Source organism: Myotis yumanensis, unplaced genomic scaffold, assembly GCF_028538775.1.
Source record: "Myotis yumanensis isolate MYYU_CA2020_CCGP unplaced genomic scaffold, mMyoYum1.0.hap1 SCAF_7, whole genome shotgun sequence".
NCBI classification, from domain to species: Eukaryota; Metazoa; Chordata; class Mammalia; order Chiroptera; family Vespertilionidae; genus Myotis; species Myotis yumanensis.
Genome location: NW_027223758.1, coordinates 92,203,064 through 92,224,506, shown reverse-complemented (window position 1 = coordinate 92,224,506; position 21,443 = coordinate 92,203,064). Strand labels below are relative to the sequence as shown.

Genomic DNA, 21,443 nt, shown 5'->3' with positions numbered 1-21,443 from the left:
AACTGCCTCCTGACCCAGCAATTCCACTTCCGGGTACACATCCTAAGGATCCCAAAACACCCATCAGGGCCCTGGCCGGTTTGGCTCAGTGGATGGAGCGTCAGCCTGCGGACTGAAGGGTCCCAGGTTCGATTCCAGTCAAGGGCATGTACCTTGGTTTCGGGCACATCCCCAGTGGGGGGTGTGCAGGAGGCGGCTGATCAATGTTTCTAACTCTCCCTCTCCCTTCCTCTCTGTAAACAAATCAATAAAATATTTTTTTTTTTTTAAAAAAAAACACCCATCAGGAAGATGTGCACCAATGTTCATTAGCAGCATTATTTACAGTAGCCAACCAAGATGTGGAGAGCGGCCACAGCGTTTGGACAGGTTCAAGCCTCGGACTGATGAGAGGGCACAGTCCTCTCATGGCGCACCCACGTGCAAGTCCCAGCGTGGAGGGCAGAGCCCTCCCAGCACAATTATAGCCAAAGGCTGTGGCTGTGAGCTTGACCCTATGGTCCGAACATGTGGCCCCACGTGCCTGAGTGATGTGGGCTTGATAGAGTTCGGGTGCATGTAATTGAGTAGATTGGAAACCCACGAGAATGTTGTAGCCCTACCCGGTTTGGCTCAGTGGATAGAGCGTCGGCCTGAGGACGCAAGGGTCCCGGGTTCGATTCCGGCCAAGGGCATGTGCCTGGGTTGTGGATACATCCCCAGTAGGGAGTGTGCAGGAGGCAGCTGATTGATATTTCTCTCTCATCAATGTTTCTAACTCTCCATCCCTCTCCCTTCCTCTCTGTAAAGAATCAATAAAATATATTTTTTAAAAAACAGAATGTTGTAAACATCTGACCACGCCCTTGCTTTGCCTCGTGGGATCTGCTATAAAATAAAGACATGGCTTTTAGGCTGCGGCTGCCTCTCCATCTGCCCCTCCATCAGAGAGGACAGCGTCCCACCGGACCCAGCTTTCTTCTCTTGTCTGTCTTTTCTCCATCCTTCACCGAACCAGGCTGAGCTGGTGCGGCACATGGGCACCAGCCTGGGGCTGAGTGTGCCACGGCCGGGCCGGCTCGGCACCCCAAGATCTGGAGACAGCCCAGTGCCCATCCCAGGTGAGGGGCGCAGAAGCCGGGCCCAGCCCGGCGGCTCGGGGGTGAGGCCTGGGCCTGTGCACCCGGAGGCCAGGGTGGGATTCCACGGCCAGGGCACCCGCACAGGCTGCCGGCTCCACTGGGCGGAGCAGGAGGCCGCCCATCCATGCCCCTCCCATCACTGATGTTTCTGCTAGCATCTCTCCCTCTTCCTCCTTGAAATCAGCAAGAACATGTTAAAAAAAATAGACACATCAATGATGAGGGAGAACCGCGGACGGGCTGCCTCCTGCGCGCCCCCCGCTGGGGGTCCAGCCGGAACCGGGCCTGTGCCCGCTGGGAACAGAACCGGACGCCCCGGTTCATAGGTCACCCCGGCCACAGGCGGGCTGCACCCCGTCTCGCTGTCGTGTTTATACCCGATGATCAGACGCCGCCCGGGGCAGCGGCCAGCCACTGAGGGTGCCCCGATTTCTGCCTGCGGCACAGCCTGGCACCGGGGTGGGTACCAGGGCTCCCCTCCCCCATTCCTCCCCCTCCCCTCACTCCCCTCCCCCACGGGGAGCGCGCGCGGGCACTTCCGCCCCAGCCCCACACGCACTTCCGGCTCGCACGTGGCGGGAGCGGTTGCTCGAGGCCCCAGGAGATCGCCGGGCGGCGCGATGGCGTCGCGGTACGACCGGGCCATCACCGTCTTCTCCCCGGACGGGCACCTGTTCCAGGTGGAGTACGCGCAGGAGGCGGTGAAGAAGGGCTCCACGGCGGTGAGCAGCGCCCGCGGGCCACGCGGGGACAGGCCCCCCACCCCCACCCCCACCCCCACCCCCGTGAGCGGGCCGTGCCTGTCGTTAGGGAGAGGACGGCTCGGCTGCGAGTGATGGCGCCCACGCTGGTGGGGCTCAGGGCCGCTGTGTGCACCGGCCTGGGCTTACCGAGGCCACGGGCGTGTGTGTGCGCTTGTGAGCGTGTTTGAGCATGTGTACATGCTGCATGTGTGTGCGTGCGTGTGTGCGTATGTGTGCGTGCGTGTGTGTGCGTGCTGCCTATGTGTGTGCTTCGTAGTGTGCGCGTGCTGCGTATATGCTTCTGTGCACCTGCGTGTGCGATCCGGGGCCTCGGGCTGTGCTGAACATTGGAAGGAGCCCAGGGCGGCGCCTGGGGGTGCACTGACCTGGGGGTGCAGTGACCTGGGGGCTCACTGACCTGGGGGTGCACTGACCTGGGGGTGCAGTGACCTGGGGGATGCAGTGACCTGGGGGCTCACTGACCTGGGGGTGCACTGACCTGGGGGCTCACTGACCTGGGGGTGCACTGACCTGGGGGCTCACTGACCTGGGGGTTCAGTGACCTGGGAGATGCACTGACCTGAGGGTTCAGTGACCTGGGAGATGCACTGACCTGAGGGTTCAGTGACCTGGGGGCTCACTGACCTGGGGGTGCACTGACCTGGGGGTGCAGTGACCTGGGGGCGCACTGACCTGGGGGTGCAGTGACCTGGGGGATGCACTGACCTGGGGGTGCAGTGACCTGGGGTCGCACTGACCTGGGGGTGCAGTGACCTGGGGGCGCACTGACCTGGGGGTGCAGTGACCTGGGGGCTCACTGACCTGGGGGTTCAGTGACCTGGGAGATGCACTGACCTGGGGGTTCAGTGACCTGGGGGCTCACTGACCTGGGGGTGCACTGACCTGGGGGTGCACTGACCTGGGGGTGCAGTGACCTGGGGGTTCAGTGACCTAAGAGATGCACTGACCTGGGGGTTCAGTGACCTGGGGGCTCATTGACCTGGGGGTGCAGTGACCTGGGGACGCACTGACCTGGGGGTTCAGTGACCTGGGGGCTCACTGACCTGGGGGTGCACTGACCTGGAGGCACACTGACCTGGGGTGCACTGACCTGGGGGCGCACTGACCTGGGGTGCACTGACCTGGGGGCGCACTGACCTGGGGGGTGCACTGAGACACGCTCTGCTCCCGCCCCTCGGGAGGGTAGGGGAGGGGAAGGGAGGGAGGGAGGGGAGGGGAGGGGAGGGAGGGAGGGGAGGGGAGAAAACACTTCCTCCAGCCGGCTGCTCTGGCTTTACTTCTCCTCCCTCCTGAAACCGTCTCTGACGCACTCCCCGGGTAGGGGGTCATTTCCTTGGGAATTCATAATCTGTGACACAGCACCAGGCAGTATTGCTCCTTGGCCTCACATTCTCTCATTGCAGGTCTGTAACAAAAAGAGATATAAAGGGTATAGTGATAGTATAATGAACTGTACACCAGCTCCAATAGTTGTCAACATTTTACTGCTCTTTTTTTTTTTGTCTTTCCCAACTTTTCCCCCTTCCTAATTGATTTGAGAGAGAGAGAGAGGGAGAGAGAGAGAAACATCAATCGGTTGCCTTCCACATGCACCCAGAACCCCACAACCTGGGTGTGTGTTGACTGGGAATCCATCCTTCTGGTGGATGGGACGAAGCTCCAACCAGCTGAGCCACGCTGACCAGAACCCCAATGGAATACTTTCAGTTGAAATGTTATTGTGATCACTGCAGGTTACGTGCAGTTGTAAGAAACTTGTATATGTTGCCCATTTTCTGCCAATGGTAACATTTTGCGAAACTGTGGTTCAATCAGGACATTGATATTGATAAAAGCCACCTATTTCATCCAGATTTCTCCATTCTACTTGTACCCCGTTGTGTGTACATCGAGTTCTGCCATATCTTATCGCCTGTGTATATTCGTGTGTCCACAGGCAGGACACTGGACAGCGTCCAGCTCCAAGGGAGTCCCTCCTGCTGCTCTTCTGTGAGCACACAGCCTCCTCACCCGCCTCTCGGTGCCGTGGCCCTACTCTCTGGCTGTCCTCATCTGTCTCGTTTCTAATATTTTGTCATTTCAGACGTCATAGGCGCGGCGCCACACTAGTGCAGGCTGACCCTTTGGGGATTTGCCTTCTGCCCCGAGATCCGCCCGGTTGCCGCTTGCACGGTGTTTGACTGCTGGGCAGTGTCCATGGCGTGGATGCGTCACCGTTCGGCGGTGCACTAGTTGCAGGGCGTTCGGGTTTCCAGCGTGGCGTGTTATGCAGAGAGATGCTGTGAACGTGCGTAGCGGGCTTTGTGTGAACATAAGCTTCTGTTTCTCTGGTGTAAATCTTAAGTGTGCCAGTGCCGGGCCACACGGGCCCTGCGCGTTTAGTGTTGTGAGGAGTTGCCACGCTGCTGCTCGCAGGGGCTGTACCGTCTTACGGTCCCACCGGCAGTGAGATTATCCGCTGGTGTCTGTGAGCCCGTCTCTCTTTCTGTTTTGAGTCAGTGTGGGCAGTTTTTTATTTTTCTACTCTGTTATCCTTTCAGTCAGATTTTCAAATTAAATTCCTACTTTTTCCCACTTGGATATGTTTCCTTTACTCTTTTTGCCTTTTGGCTATTTTAACTAAGACATTTAAAAAATTATTTCTTTAAAAAACTGTCTTTTGGCCGAAACCGGTTTGGCTCAGTGGACAGAGCGTCGGCCTGCGGACTGAAGGGTCCCAGGTTCGATTCCGGTCAGGGGCATGTGCCTGGGTTGCGGGCACATCCCCAGTGGGAGATGTGCAGGAGGCGGCTGATCGATGTTTCTCTCTCATCGATGTTTCTAACTCTCTATCTCTCACCCTTTCTCTCTGTAAAAAATCAATAAAATATATTTAAAAAAAAAAAAACAAACAAACAAAAAAAACTGTCTTTTGGTATTACTTACCAAGCTGTTGTTTTCTCTCTAGTCATTAATTTCTGCTTTTTCCTTATTTCTCCCCTTGAGCTTAGCTTACATATTTTTATCCCTTTTTTAACTTCTTGAATTAATTTTTAATTTTTAATTTGATTTTGTAAAGTGAGATTATGAATTTTCTTCTGAGCATTATTTTGTCCACATCCAAAAGCCTTTGATATTGGGACTTCCGTTGCAAACATTTTCTAGATAGTGTGTGTTGGCAGGTTTGTTTTATGTTGTTCTTTGGGGGGAAAAATGCATTTACAAAATGCTTTGGGTTTGGGTCAGCCCTGTAGGTAGTGGGTCGGGGAGGAAGAGGAAGAGGGGTAGCCCTTGGGGACAGCGCGGTGGGGGGCAGGGACTGAGGGAGGGGTTGTTCGGGGGGGGTGTCAGGCCCCAAGGGCTTTCACCACATGCATGTTCGCTTGCACTTCTGTGCCTCCTGCTGAGCCACGCAGATCTACCACCTTCCACCGCCTCCTCCCTCCCCCTCCCCCCTCCCCTCTCCCCCCTCCCCCTCCCCCCTTCCCCCCCCCCTCCCCAGCCCCATCCCTAGGATGGATGGGCCGCTGTCACTCAGCCTTCAGCAGGCAGCTCTGCACATAGCTCAGGCTGTGGCGCTGCCTGCAGAGGCGGCACACTCGTGACCCAACCCGTTGGCAGTTTTAGTTTATTTATTTAGTGGGGAATTGTTTCGGTGGGAGTTATAAAGCTTATTGCATTATCTTGTGATCACTGAATTTAAACTGATTTATTTCAATTTGGGGAAAATATTGAGATTTCCTTTGAGTCCTAATACATGTTAAATTGTAATGCCCCATGACTTGATAAGAGGGCGTGGTCCCTGTAGGGTGTGAAGTTCAACACGTCAATCATAGGAGGTGGGACTTGGAGGGAGGGCTGCTGACCAGGCAGGATGGTTAGGGAAGGCCTCTTGGCCTTGAATGACTTGAATGGAGTGAGGGAACAATTGGAACGAAAGCTTTCATAAATTACCTATTTAATTGGAAGAGTGTTTTATTTAATTAAAAGATGCAATCTCAGGTCTAGGTCTGTATTTAACCTGTTCGGTATTTTTACTTCAGGAAAACTAAGTCACGCCCTGGCTGGGTAGTTGCGTGGGTTGGAATGTCAACCCGATGCCCAAGGTTGCAGGTTCAATCCCCTGGCCAGGGCACATACAGGAATCGACCAATAAACACATGAATGGGCGGGACAACGATCGATGTCTCTCTCTCTCTCTCTCTCTCTCTCTCTCTTTCTAAAATCAATCAAAAACTTTTTTAAAAGAATATGAATTTCAGAATACACCCTTTTGCCTAGGTATGTTGTATAAAACAGTACAATCTGATCACACTTGGCCACAGGCAATCATAAACACAAATACCAATATCGAAATAGAAGATTGCTATTGTAATACAGAATTGAAATTCTCACAGGTTACTCTTGAGTCCCTGAGACTAGGGCCGCTTCCCCAGAAGTCCTGTTTGAGAACTGCTCCCCTTATCCATGATTTGTGAGACTCCCCCATTTCCTTCCCCAGGGAAGGGTGGAGGGAGGAGCAGTAGCGGTTCTTCTGCTGTGTTCCTGTTCGATGGAGGCTTTGTTCTCAGTGATCTCAGGGTGGGCATGTGGTCTTTCTCTTGGCTGCTTGTGACCTCCAACCCCTGTCCCTCCAAATGGTGACATACATGGATGTATCTACTCAGCGCTCTGTACCATGTCAGCTACCACCATGCTGGCACTGCCTGCCCTCTGTGAGGAATGCACATGGGTTCCCAGCATCTTTCCTTTTGGTTCATGCTCTGTGTTCAGATAGCAGCTCTTCAGGTGTGTTGTATGAGATTAAGCTGCTCATAGTTTCAGCGTTTGTGCTATAGTCTCCCATGTATATATAGTCTAGCTGTGTGTCTGCTTTGCTTTGAGTTTGAGTAATGGACTTCAGGAAGCCAGGATCTACGCAGCTGTTTTCTTAGAAGTCTGTTTTCTCAATTTTACTGAATGTTTAAGGAAGAGCATTTTCCTCTAAGGCGTGTGTTAGAATAACTTGACATAATGTAAAACTGACAACTAACTATATTTTTTAACGGTTTGACAGGTTGGAATTCGTGGTACCAATATCGTTGTACTTGGGGTAGAGAAGAAATCAGTCGCCAAGCTTCAGGATGAGCGGACTGTGAGGAAGATCTGTGCCCTGGATGACCACGTCTGCATGGCCTTTGCAGGTACCGGTGGGCCTACAGGAATGACACCGAGCATGTTGTGCGGTCGGTCACACGTGTGGGCCCACCCCCGCTGTTGTGGTGCTGCATTTACACAACACAGGGAGCTCGCCCCATTTCTCATTCAGCACAAACAGTGTACCCTGTCTTTTCTGGGAAAATCACAGCTCTGCAAACCAGGATTTCTGATAGTTGGTTTTGGTAAAACATAAATGTCAGAAGGTATACATTATATGATCTTAATTGTAATTGTAGGTAGCTGTTTTCTTTTTAATTTTTTTATTTTGAAATAACTTTAGATCAGGAAATTATAAAAAACAACCACAAAGGAGTCCCCTGTCTCCTTACCCAGTTTACCCCAAGGTAACATCCTCAGACCAGTAAGTGACATTGTTACAAGCCACAGATTGTGTTCAGATTTCACCAGGTTTACATGCGCTCATTTGCATGTGTGCAGTGTTATTAGGCTTCCCATAGTATAGATTCATGCAGCCATCACCACACCCAAGATACACAACTCTTACATTACCACAGGCTACCCATGCTGCCTCCTCCGTATCGCTGACCTCTGGCCGTAAGTTAGCTGTTCTCTTCTCCATCTCTGTAATTCTGCCATTGCTGAGAATGCTGGGTGAATAGCATCCTATGGCATAAAACCTTTAATACAGGCTTGTTTTCATTCAGCATAAACTACAACATTAGTAGTAGTAGTAATAGTATTTAGTGGCAGTTAAAAAAGGAGGTGGTAGAATCTGTATATATTGACATGAGAAATATCCCTCACATATATTAAAAATAATAAGTTACAAAAGAATATGTATGATACAGTTCTGTTTCTAAACTATAGAATTATATGGTACCTCTTATTCCCTCTGGTGGGGAATAAGAGGTACATATCCAAGCACATATCAGAAAGAAATACGGTTCTATTTTGAAAAAAATCACATTCTTTTGTTGATGTTATTATATTTTTAATGTTTGAAAAACAGTCCTTAGGGAAAAAAATCAAAGCATTTGAAAAAAATGATTTCATGTACCATGTGGAATTCCATTTAATAGAAATTTTACAATATGATAGCTTCAAGGTAAGTTTGTGGCATAAATTTAAAAGCAGTGGACTAAGGGCTCATTTATTCTATAATTGCTTATTTATAAACAGTGAAATTGCAATACTATATTTTTTTAATATATTTTTATTGTTTTCAGAGAGGAAGAGAGAGGGAAAGAGAGAGAGAAACATCAGTGATGAGAGAGAATCATTGATCGGCTGCCTCTTGCACACCCACTACTGGGGATCAAGCCTGCAACCCAGCCATGTGCCCTTGATCAGAATCGAACCTGGGACCCTTCAGTCTGCAGGCTGATGCTCTATCCACTGAGCCAAACCAGCTAGGGCTCAATACTATCTTTAAATAGAATTTGTTTTTTTTTCCCTAGCCATTTAGTATTTATTAGTATAATTGTTGCTTATTATGTTAAAAACAGACACACACACACACACACAACTATGATAACTCATATGGTTTGGCAAATTTGTCACTGACTCAGTTTAGTACACCTTCCTAAGTGTGCCACTTTTATGTTTCTCTGCTTTTGGGTCATATATGTTGTAAATGGAAAATACTTAGAAATCTTCTTTCTGATCACATTTTCTAAACGAGTGAAGCTTTTAATTCATCGGATAAGCTAGATCAGTCTTTTTCCATTTCTTATTTTTGTTTTCATCCTCACCTGAGGATATTTTTTTCCGTTGATTTCCAGAGAAGGTGGGTGGGGAGAGAGAGACAGAAACTTCCACATGCGAGAGACACATGGATTGGTTGCCTCCTGCAGGTGCCCCAACCAGGGCTAGGGAACCTGTGACTGAGGTGCATGCCCTTGACCAGGAATCAAACTGGAGACCTTCGGTCCACAGGCCAGCACTCCATCCACTGAACCACACCACCCAGGGCTCTTTCCATCTCTTTCCCTCAGATGACATCTGCATGGAGAAGAGAATCAGTTTCTCTTCCCTTAACTCTCTGCTTGTGACTCGCACCCGGCCCACGAGTGTGAGGGTGATCCCTAGCAGTGGCGTGTTCTGACAGCGTCTTAGTGTTGACTGGTATTAACCATCTTCAGGGACAGCGATTCTTCTGGCTCCTATACACCTGATTGGAGATGATGTGGAAGGGGCACAAGAGTCTGTGACTACAAAATACTGATGGTTAGATGGGCACGGGATGTTTCACAGACTGTGAGTGACTGTGGGCAATGTGGTTTTCAGAGAGTGGGGAAGGAAACACTGGCCGTGGAAGGTCAAATGCCAAAGAAGTCTTTAATGTAATAGAAACGCTTCCCTGCATGCATCTTTTGGGACACTTACTTCATTTCCTTATAGAAGTGTTAGGAATTAATGACATGATGTTTGGTATGATAAAAGTAAGGCATGTTTTCTTTTTCTGGTTTCACATTTTTTATTTTCCAATCCTTAATCTTAGACAAAATGCTGAGACATATTTCAAAGTTATATTGAATGAAGTTTGAATTCAGTGGATATGTGTTTGATAATGAAATGTAATGTTCATTGTTTTCATAAGAAGAAACCCAGCTTACTTCATGGTTTAGGTCATAAATATATTAGCTTTGGAATCAGGACAGACCATCAACCTTTGAACAGTCTGCCATTGATATCTCCCCCTGAAAAAGTTTTTAAGAATATGACTACAGAGATTTTAAAAAATTATTTTTAATAAACCCTAACAACCAGCCCATCTATGAATGAAACCATTTTAATCTTTTGGAAATAGTTTACTTAACATTAATGTTTAACCAGTATTCTTTAACATCATTTTCTTTAAAAAGTAAGTAAGAATGCATCAAGTTAAGCCCTGAAGAAAATAAGTCAGAGTGTCAGGTAAGGGATTTGCAAGGAATTTTACAAAGTCTTTATAATGGACATATATTGAGAAAAACAAAGGACATTGTAAGAAAGATTTTGTGTTAGCTAAAACCCTTTTGACATTGAAAAAGTCCTCCTTTCTTGTAATGGTTCAACCACTTTTATAGGACTGACTGCTGATGCTCGAGTGGTAATAACCAGAGCCCGTGTGGAGTGCCAAAGCCATAAGCTTACCGTTGAGGACCCAGTCACTGTCGAGTATATAACTCGCTTCATAGCATCCTTAAAACAGGTAAGCCAAGAGAGCAACCAACTGCTCCAAGCTTCTGCTTTACCATTATGGGTCAGGTCATGCAAATACTTCAGTCATTTAGTCTTTGAAATCTAAGTTCTCTGTTCTTTCTCACACGTCATACTCACACTGTTACTGCAGTGGAACGGTTTGATTTGATCACTAGGAATCTCAATCAGTATCAGTTGTGGAGATTATATTAAAACTAGAGGCTTGGTGCACGAAATTCACGCACTCAGGAGGGGGCGGTCCCTCAGCCCGGCCCGCACCCTCTCGCAGTCTGGGAGCCCTCAGGGGATGTCCAACTGCCAGCTTAGGCCCACTCCCCGTGAGCCTGACTTCTGGCTGAGCAGCACTCTCCCTGTGGGAGCACACTGACCACCAGGGGCAGCTCCTGTGTTGAGCATCTGCCCCCTGGTGGTCAGTGCACATTATAGCGACCGGTCATTCTGCTGTTCAGTCAATTTGCATATTAGCCTTTTATTATATAGGATTAAAAAGAGCAAGCAATCTAATCTTTTAAGAGCATTTCTTCACTTCTGAAGATAAAGAGAACCAATTTTTAGAGTTTACAAAAGCAATACCCATGATTCTTTCACCTACAAACCTACACACAACTGATAGTGTTCAGGTATAACTTCTGAATCCATAGTAGGTATATTAATATTAAGTCTAATCATGATGTGGACAAATATGCTTTTCACTTATTATTTTATGTGCTTTTATATATGTCAACAAAGTCCTTATATAACTCTATACAGGCAGAACTCCTTTTTTTTAAAAAACCCTAGATCACCTTCTTGGATTCTTTTTATTTTTTTATTTTTTTATTTAATACACTTATTTATTGATTTCAGAGAAGAAGGAGAAGGGGAGAGAGGGAGATAGAAACATCAATGATGAGAGAGAATCATTGATCGACTGCCTTCTGCACTCCCCCTACTGGGGATCGAGCCCGCAACCCAGGCATGTGCCCTTGGCCGGAATCGAACCTGAGACTCTTCAGTCCGCAGGCTGACGCTCTATCCACTGAGCCAAGCCAGCTAAAGCCAGGCAGAACTCCTTTTATTGTTCCTCACTTTATTGCACTTTACAGATTTGCATTTATTATAAATTGAAAGTAGGACCCTCCACCAACAAAAAATTAAGACTTGCTTTATTATGATACTCTCTTTCTTATGGTGGTCTGGATGCTCAGAGGTCTGCCTGTAATACTGATTTTAGTTGCTATCCATAATTACTTAGGATGTTTCTAGTTTATTTCATTTTCTCATTCCTTCTCTCACTTGCTGACTCTCAAATTGCTACTTTAATAACATCTTTGAAACAGATTTTGTTCTTTTTAAATTATATTGGGTTATTTTTTAAGATTAGAATTGGTCTTTTTGAAAATTTATTTTTATTGATTTCAGAGAGGAAAGGAGAGGGAGAGAGAGAAACCTCAATGATGAGAGAGAATCATTGATCGGCTGCTTCCTGCACATCCAACACTGGGGATGGAGCCCACAACCCGGGCATGTCCCCTGACCGGGAATCAAACTGTGACCTCCTGGTTCATAGGTCAATGCTCAACCACTGAGCCACATGCATAATAGGATGTAAACATTTAAAAATAGATACAGTGCTAGACGAGTCCAGAAGAAAGCTGGTGTCAAGCTGTTCGAGCCGCCGAGGTGCACGCGTTGCTGAGCTGCCTGCCGGGTGGTCTCGGCTCCCGGTCAGGACCCCTCTGCACTTCTTGTAGGGGCACCAGGCACAGTGAGTGTGGGTCCCACTCCCGGATGGAGCTCAGATCCTGGCACTCGAGTGAAAAACACAGTTGGTTCCCAGTGCCCTGCTGACTGTGAGGAGAAAGCACGCTTTTTCTTTAGAGAAACAAAGAGTCCCTTGTTTTGGAGCTGACAGAATGTCTCGGTTGGGTTTTATGTAGAGTAACTTAGTGTACAGTGGACAGAATATACTGGACAATGACAGTACCAAGAAAAGACATTTGATAACAATAGTGTCATGTAAGAACGCTGATGATGATAACAGTTGTCAGGCCTCTCACAGGAAGCGGAGGGGTGATCTAAAGCACAGCTGACTAAAGCCAGCTTTCCGGGCGCCCCCGGTGCGAGGCACTCACTTCTCTGCTGTGTCACAAAGGCTCAATCTTGTTATGTTACCCAGCTGTGCATAAATCAATGGGAGAACAGCAGTAAGACCCTGTGGAAGTAAACAGGATATCGTTCTATAGACTGTACATTTTTAAAAATTTCATTATGGATTTGAAGTCAGTTCAGAAAGTGAGGGAAGAGAATCGGGAAGATATACAGAATAAAGAAGGTGTTATTTGATAAGTAATAGAATGGCCTTTGTATGGCCTATACCAGTGATGGCGAACCTATGACACGCGTGTGAGAGGTGATACGCGAACTCATTTTTTTGGTTGATTTTTCTTTGTTAAATGGCATTTAAATATATAAAATAAATATCAAAAGTATAAGTCTTTGTTTTACTATGGTTGCAAATATCAAAAAATTTCTATATGTGACACGGCACCAGAGTTAAGTTAGGGTTTTTCAAAATGCTGACACGCCGAGCTCAAAAGGTTCGCCAACACTGGCCTATACACAAGGTAATTACCGAAACATTTTATTTTTCAGAAATACACTCAGAGCAATGGACGAAGACCTTTTGGCATTTCTGCCCTAATTGTAGGCTTTGACGATGATGGTATCCCAAGACTGTACCAGACCGATCCCTCTGGTACTTACCATGCTTGGAAGGTGAGTCATGAATTTTTAATATATTAAAAGAAGTTGAAAAGATGTATTCACCATAAATGCTTTATCACTTTACCGGGCATGATGAAAATTATGTTACATGAAAATATTGATGGTGGTAGGAACTTTATGTCACCATTTAGCCAGTTGGCAATTATGATGGTTTCTGGTGGATAGAGAAACACTTTGGCTTACTAATCACAGGGTTTTTCCTTTACGTTTGGAAAGATGTGACAACCCTAAGTGCATACGAATGGCCAGGTGAGAAATACCCAGTCCCTGCTCATCGCCACCCTTCCACTGACTGCCGCACCACATGGCTGCTGCTCCGAGGAGAGGCACGTGTCTTCCTGCTTTTAATAAAGATGAGAGAACCCTTCAGTGCACCCTCTGTTCTAGGAGTCAGAGCGCCCAAACCATGACTTTGTCCCCATGTGTCAGCACATCGCAGTGACGGCCTCACCATCCCTGGGATGCAGCTTTTATTTGTCGGCTGGTTTTTGAGTAGCTATTCGTGTTTCAGCACCAGCCACCTGCTGTGTCTAATGGCGCACTTCAGTCTCATGGTGCCCAAGTCGAGGGCCATCGACACCAGTGGCAGCGTTCCAAGATGAATTTTTGTATATTCTGATACATAAGAATAAGACCATACCCCAGAATCTAGGATAAGTGATTTTGACTATTAAACGTTTAAATACTGCCCGGCCAGCGTGGCTCAGGGGTTGAGCGTCGACCTACGAACCAGGAGCTCATGGTTCGATTCCCGGTCAGGGCACACGCCCAGGTTGCGGGCTCCATCCCCAGTGTGGGGAATGCAGGAGGCAACCAATCAATGACTCTCTCTCATCATTGGTGTTTCTATCTGTCTCCTCTCCTTTCCTCTCTGAAATCAATAAAAAATATATTCTTAAAAGGTTTAAATACTTAGGTTTTAAAATAATGTTATGAAGAGTTTATGTTACTATATTAACATCCCGATAAATTAATCGGGAAATCTGGCCTTGATTTTTAAGCCTGTATTAACTAACGTATTTGATTTGAGCTGACCATACTCATACTACTTTACAAACCAGTTAACCAATCCAGTGAAACAGTGGCTGGTATTCTTACCACAGAGATCTGGATGCTCTGTTAGCTGCACACCCTTTAAGCCACCTGCACATCTCATGGCTATCAGAGGCTGTGAGTGTACCTGCTGCAAATACCAGGCTTTTCCTGCCACTTAGAAACCTTGTACATGTGCCTCCAGATCTCTGCCCCACACAAAACGAGTGGTTACCCTGAATCTGTCTTCTGCTTGCATTGATCATTACATCATCACTCTTCATTTCAGTTTCATAACAATTTCCACGTTTATGTAATTTTCCATTTTATTGTGGTTGCTCCCTGAGGTCACACATAGAAGCATTTTTTATTTCAAAGTCCATGGACATGGGCAATAGGGTAGTGAAAACCTGGAGGTGGGGGTAGGAATTGGGAGGAGGTGGGCGGAGGGGGAATGGGAAATATCTGTAATGCTATCAACAATAAAAACAAAAAAATAAAAGATCTGAAAAAAATGTTCATTGAAAGACAAAAAAAAAAAAAAAAAAAAAGCCAGGAGACTGTCCTAGCTCAAAGGAGACTAAACAGACAAACGCACACGGTCTTTGATTAGACCCTCGATGGGGACAGTCACAACCAGAGATATTCAGTGTTCTCGGCGATGGTATGTGTCAGCCTCAAGCTTTGGGGAGTGGACTTACCGTGTTATATTTTAAAAATCCCCGTTTTAAGGGAATTGACAGAAGTATTTAGGGGCAAAATGTTATGACATCTTCAACATTGAAAAAGCATGCAATGTGTGTAAGTAAATGGAAAGATAAGACAAGTATCTCAAAATGTTAATAACATGAATCTAGGTTAAAAGGTGCATAGTAGTTCATTGTTCTCTCAGCTTTTCATAGGTTTGAAATGGTCAAGTTAGAAAATTGAGGAAAGAGAATAGTAAGGAGGAGGAAGTGACGATGGCTCCTTTAAGAAGTTGAGCTGTAAAGGGGAGCAGGAAGATGGGACAGCAGCTACCGGAGAATGTGGGGTCAGGGAAGGTGTTTTTCAAGACTTGACACTATACGGGATCCATTTAGTCAGCAGCAGCATTCAGCTCGATATATGCTGGACACTGAGCACAGCGGCAGTCTGCTCTCAGAGGACGGACATGCCGGAGGCGGCAGGGAGACGAGTAAATGGATAGCATGTTGGCCTGTGGTGGTACCACGTGCCACCCTGGGTGGGGGTCCCCGGGTGTGGGTCCCTCCCTGTATGTGGGTCCTCGGGTGTGAGTCCCCGGGTGGGGGTCCCTCCCTGGGTGGGGGTCCCTCCCCGGGTATGGGTCCCTCCCCGGATGTGGGTCCCTCCCTGTGTGTGGGTCCCCAGGTGGGGGTCCTCGGGTCGGGGTCCCCGGGAGTGGGTCCCCCGGGTTGTGGCTCCCTGAGTGTGGGACCCCGGGTGTGGGTCCCTGGGAGTGGGTCCTCGGGTGGCGGTCCCTCCCCGGGTAGGGGTCCTCGGGTGGGGGTCAGGAGTGCAGCATGGGCATCACTGGTGCAGCTGGAAATGCAGGGCAGCAGCCCTCAGACCTCTGAGTCGGGAGCGCTGTCTGCCTTCCCGAGACCCCATGGAATCCTGACCCGTGAGGACCTCAGAAGTCCCGCCCTGCTCTGGAGAAGCAGAGTCAGATGGGGGCTGAGGAGGGGAGCGGGGGTGCCGTCTGAAGAGGGGGTCTGGGCAGCAGGATGTGAGCAGGGCCTGAGAGAAGCGAGGGAGCACAGTGTGGCTAGGGCTGGGGTCCCAGACGAGACAGACGCCAGTGCAGATGCTCTGAAGAGCGGCTTCCTGGTGTGTGTGTTGGGGGAGGGGAGGGGAAAAGACGGGGCAGAGGCAGGACATGAGCTTGCAGAGGCGTCTATGCAGCAGGGAGTGGGAATCGCAGAGGGCCCTTCTCACACTTCTTCGAAAAATTGTGCATTTTACTCTGAACAGGACCGGAAGCCAGTTTTAGCAAAACAGAACCATTAAAGTGACTCTTTTTAAAGGACCCTTCTGGCTACTATGAAAACAATCTATGAAAAAACCGTATGGAGAGAGCAAGGATGGGTGCAGGTGATATAATAAGAATAGGTGGCTGAGCATTGCCCATGCACCAAGAGGCCGTGGGTTCGATTCCAGCCCAGGCACATGCCTGGGTTTCGGGCTCCATCCCCAATAGGGGATTCTCTGTCATTGATGTTTCTCCCTCTCCCTTTCCCTCCTCTCTCTCTAAAATAATCGATAAAAAATACATTTTAAAAAATAGGTGATTTGAGTTTGGTGAAAAGTGGTTAGATGTTGGTTTTATTTTGCAAGATGAGGAATGGTGTGAGGCTTTGCTTAATGGATATAAGGTGTGAACGAGAAGGAAGAGTAGCTGAAAGGTGTTGGAATATGTGTACATTTATGAAAACGACATAGTGAAGAGGGGGATTTTGAGGATATAGAGGAAAGTGGAAGACATAAAAGGAGAGACTGTAAATAGGTACAGTGGCATGGAACTCAGGGTGAACGTGGGCAGGTAGGAGCATGGACAGTTTTAAGTGAAAGAAATGATTGTGTTTAGTGGAACATTTCAGACATATACCTAAGAATACAAAAATGATATCAGTGCATGTGTGTATTCACCAAGTTCAAACAGGTGCTGACATGTGACCAAGTGAAACGTGGGACTGATGAAGGTGATGGCACAGCACTCAGGCGCCACAGCCAGCTCCACACAGCCGGCGCTTCCTGTGGCCTCCGCCTCGTCCCCTCCTCCTGCCGCCACTCCCTCCGGGAAACCGCTTCCCGCAGTTGGATGTTTGTCTTTTCTGTGCAGAACTTGACACGGTGGCTGCACATGGACGCGCCCAGAACAGTAGGGGCTGTTTTGCATTTTACCCCGAGACGATGTTAGGCATGATTGCTCGCTAGTGAGCCAACGGTGACAAATAGGGGTGTTTGTGGCCTTCAGGGACACTTGGTTGTCACTGCTGCATCAGCGGACAGAGCTGCTCAACAGCCTGCAGTCACAGGACAGCCCCTCTTCCCCAGCAAAGAATTCTCTGTTCCCAATTGTCAGTGGTGTTGAGGTGAAGAAAACTCACGTTAACCTTCCCAGCCCTTCATTTCTCCACCGTGAACTGGGTTAGTAATGTTACCTATGTAATTGTTTGGGGATGATTGGGTTGGATGAGTTAATTCATGTGAAATGAACAACGTAGTGCCTGGCACATACATGCTCTGTTCATGTAAGTTACTGTCATCTCCATCATCACCGTCCTAGTACTAGTCTGGAATTGAGAGTGAGTGACAAGAACCTGCATAAACTACCTGTGGCCAAACAGCGAGGGAAGTGTGCTTGCCTTTCCCTTCATTTGATGAAAAATTCTGAAGAAATAGAAAACTGGGGACTGGAACAGAAGAAGCCCTTCTTGCTTATAAAGTCAAAGAAGATAATGAATGTAATAATTAGTGTATATCAGTCTAAATTCTCAGAACCTGACGCGCAGTCCCATTCATGTAAACAGCTTTCTTTTTTCCCTCGTTTTTCTTCCTTTTGCACCAAAGTCTCACCTCCTCTCCTCCCCACACCTCACGGAGTTTCAACTCTTTCCATCTATCCCGCTGTCAAGAACTTGGGAATATTAGAGCGACAGACACACTGGCCAGTAGAAAGCATGGGTGTGTCTGAAAGTTACTCCTGCCGGCGCTACAGATTACTCATGGGAGTGACCAGTGAGCTGTTGAAATGTTTGCTACGTTTTCAAACCTACAATTTTCATTTAGCAATTACGCCAAGAAATACTGGAGTGAACTGTAAATCTTTAAACTTCACTTAGTAACCATAAATTACTTCATATTGCAGTATTACTAAGCGTTATCTTCTATTTCTCAAGGCAAATGCAATAGGCCGAAGTGCTAAAACTGTCCGAGAATTTCTAGAAAAGAATTACACAGAAGACGCCATAGCTAATGACAGTGAAGCTATCAAACTAGCAATAAGAGCTTTGCTAGAAGTAAGTGATCTAATCCTATATAATAAAAGTGTAGTATGCAAATTGTCCCCTCCACCAGGAGTTCATCTGGGAGTTCGACCAGGGGGCGGGGCCACCCAGGGGAAGGAGGGAGGCTCCGGCCAGCAGCGGCAGCAGGTGGCCAGGGGAAGAAAGGAGAGGGAGGTCCTGGCCAGCAGTGCTAGGAACCCTACCAGTGCACGAATTTTGTGCACTGGGTCTCTAGTAAAGGATATTCAGGAAAGCAGAGGTTTTTGTCCTTTAATTGCTTATTAAAACACAGAATTTCCTGAAGTCATTCTAAAACCAACTTGTTCTACATTAGGTTGTCCAGTCCGGTGGGAAAAACATTGACCTTGCTATCATGAGAAGAAACCAGCCTTTGAAAGTAAGTCACTAACCAACAAGGAGGGTCGGTAGTGTGTCCGGACAGAGGTTAAGATGTGTCGCCCGAATGCCCTGAGCACCATTGACATGATGACCGCTTCTGGTTGTTTCTGAGGCGAAGCTCGCTGATAGGATGTGCTTACTGCGAGCAGTCGCCTCTCCCTCGCCCTTTGTGAGGTGCTGAGGCCCATGCACCGACCTCCCGTGTGTGTGTGTGTGTGTGTGTGTTCTTAGAGGGAGGGACCCGGCTGAGTCAGAACCTCATGGGATCAGCACAGCACATTCCCCATGGAGAGTCCTTCCTGCCACATGTAGAGAGCAGCCACTCTTCTTAGATTTTTAGATCTTCCGACAGCAAGCTATGCTTCCAGCTAGTGTCATTCAGCTGCCATTTACATCATTGCTTGCCCTCCAGGCTTTGAACATAATGTGATCTTCATTATGTCAACAAACCCTCCACCTATTCTTGATTGCCTACTGGTTTTTACCTATTTTCTACACTTTCCACTTAAAGGTGCCTTGAGCCACTGTTGACTTAAATTTTAACACCTTGAGTGATACCCTTTGCCTGTTTCTTTGTGGTGAGTCTAACCCAGCCATGGGCAAACTACGGCCCGCGGGCAGGATCCGCCCATTTGAAATGAATAAAACTAAAAAAAAAAAAAAAGACCGTACCCTTTTATGTAATGATGTTTACTTTGAATTTATATTAGTTCACACAAACACTCCATCCATGCTTTTGTTCCGGCCCTCCGGTCCAGTTTAAGAACCCATTGTGGCCCTCGAGTCAAAAAGTTTGCCCACCCCTGGTCTAACCTGTTATCTGTATACCTTTTGTCAGCTGTTATGAGTTACAACTGCTGGACCACAAAATAAATTGTTCAGAACAATGTGATGAATGGCTCTGAAGTTTATGGTAGAGGATTCGTAGGCTAAAGAGCATTCAGAACATGGTTCTCTGTTGTTTATTAGGTAGAACTTTACAATGTGGTTTGCTCTCTTTAGCTGAGAGTATACAGAAGCATGGGAAACATGAAAAGTATGCTAAACTGTCTTATACGTGTACCTTTCCTTTTGTTGTAGGAAAGATATGTCAAGGGGAAGTAGTATTGAAATCAGCACTGAGTGGAGAGTGGGGCTTTTGTTTTTGTTTTGGAGTGTGTATGTGGGGGGCATTCTTGTTGTAATGATACCACATCCCCATATTTTATTAGTTAACCAATGGATGGGGACATGAGGATAGGCCAGCAGCAGAGTTTCAGTGAATTAGAGAGAGAGGGATGGGGATAGGTCTTCCCCTACACGGCCACACATAGTAATCAAGCTACTGAGCATAGAATGCAGAGGTGGGAACTGGGCTGGGTTATCAGCCCTGCTGCCAAGGGCCTAGGCCAGTGATGGCGAACCTTTTGAGCTCGGCGTGTCAGCATTTTGAAAAACCCTAACTTAACTCTGGTGCCGTGTCACATATAGAAATTTTTTGATATTTGCAACCATAGTAAAACAACGACTTACATTTTTGATATTTATTTTATATATTTAAATGCCATTCAACAAAGAAAAATCAACCAAAAAAATGAGTTCGCGTGTCACCTCTGACACGCGTGTCATAGGTTCGCCATCACTGGCCTAGGACATACGTGCCAACAACGCAGGGACACAGAACCAGAGACCAGAGGCACCTCTCCAGCCCCACACATACATATGCGCGCGCGTGCGCGCGCACACACACACACACACACACACACTTGCACATATGTTTTTACCTCTGAGTGGTAGGCTGGTATGTGTCCTTCCACATGGTTTCTCAGGATAGGCTGCGTGGCAAATAGGACACATGCTGTGCAGTTGGACAGACCTGGATTTAAGTTCTAGCGAATCAGTTTGCTTAACAGTATGGCCTTGAGCAATTTGCTCCCATCTTTTGACTTTAAATAAAATAAAAATGATTTAAATAAGAGAAACATTATTTTTGCTTTGAATTCAGTGAGGGAGTTGTAAATAAGCAGTGTGAATCATGTTTTCCTTATCTCTCATGGCTAGCCCATGAGCTGATAAAATAGTGAAACCCTTTCAGAGAATCGCAGTTAGGAGGGGGTGAAGTTCAGTAATGAGTTATTTGCTCATGAACAGAGTGAGTCTTGCATTAAAATGGTTTCAGAGTTACATTTTGATGTAGGATATGTAATGCAATAACATATCTTACCCTACTTTCTTTATTAGCACGATAGTGGAAATGTCATAGAGTTCTGTTTTTTGTTCATAATCGTTACAAGTATGTTGCTGTTGATTCTTTGAAACACTTCATTATGTATTTGAAGTTATAAATAGATAATAGAAATTTATAAGATACTAGAGGCCCAGTGCACAAATTTGTGCATGGGTGAGGTTCAGCTGGCCCTGCTCCTGATTGGGGTAGGCGAGCCAATCGGGTCGGGCCGGTAGGGGGAGGGGCTGCTGGTGGTTGGCCAGCTGGCCTCACCCCCAGTCAGCCCCCAACACCCCGATCAGGGGCAGGGCCAGCGAGGGGGGCGCTGATTGGGGCCGGGTCAGGCTGGTTGGCTGCCGCAGTGCATGTCATAGCCACAGGTCGTTCTGGTTGTTCTGCTATTGCGGTCGTTGGGCTTTTATATATATAGATAATAGGTTTTTTTGTATTGTAAATATTTAAAAATGTTTGATATAATTGCAATTTATTTAAATAAAATTTTTTCTTTTCAGATGTTTAGTGCCAAGGAAATTGAATTACAAGTCATTGCAATAGAAAAGGAAAAGGAGGAAGCAGAGAAGAAAAAACCAAAGAAGACTTTGTGAACCCTGAGAGCTTTTCATGTTTTGTTGTGCTTAGAATTAGTTAGTGAGTTTTAAAGGAAATACGCTAGTTTATGGCATTGCATTAGTAGTTATGTGCTGTTTTGAGACTGCAGATTCATGACTCTCCTTGGTCTATTACAGGGACAGACATACACAAATATGTAGATTTTCTTTGAAAATATTTTAGTAATTGTTGA

The 21,443-nt window shown here is 47.0% G+C and overlaps 1 protein-coding gene across 3 annotated transcripts; it reads left to right on the top strand.

Annotated features, from left to right (window-relative positions):
* The first annotated feature begins 1,741 nt into the window (after positions 1 to 1,741).
* Positions 1,742 to 21,246, top strand: PSMA8 (proteasome 20S subunit alpha 8). Of its 3 annotated transcripts, none has more exons than XM_070421639.1 (7): positions 1,742 to 1,843; positions 6,921 to 6,933; positions 10,093 to 10,217; positions 12,863 to 12,985; positions 17,929 to 18,048; positions 18,371 to 18,433; positions 21,154 to 21,246. In XM_070421639.1, exons 1-7 carry the CDS (start codon positions 1,742 to 1,744, stop codon positions 21,244 to 21,246), a joined length of 639 nt encoding a protein of 212 aa, XP_070277740.1. The 3 variants fall into 3 exon arrangements, with proteins under 3 accessions (XP_070277740.1, XP_070277739.1, XP_070277738.1); XM_070421638.1 differs by having other exon boundaries at positions 6,921 to 7,047; XM_070421637.1 differs by having other exon boundaries at positions 6,921 to 7,047; positions 10,057 to 10,217.
* The last annotated feature ends 197 nt before the right edge of the window (positions 21,247 to 21,443 follow it).

Excerpts from the sequence above, each read along its gene's own strand:
- PSMA8 (XM_070421637.1), top strand. The coding sequence starts at position 1,742 with ATGGCGTCGCGGTACGACCGGGCCATCACCGTCTTCTCCCCGGACGGG. Across the intron at positions 12,986-17,928 it reads GTACTTACCATGCTTGGAAG|GCAAATGCAATAGGCCGAAG; the intron begins GTGAGTCATGAA and ends CTATTTCTCAAG. Across the intron at positions 18,049-18,370 it reads CAATAAGAGCTTTGCTAGAA|GTTGTCCAGTCCGGTGGGAA; the intron begins GTAAGTGATCTA and ends GTTCTACATTAG.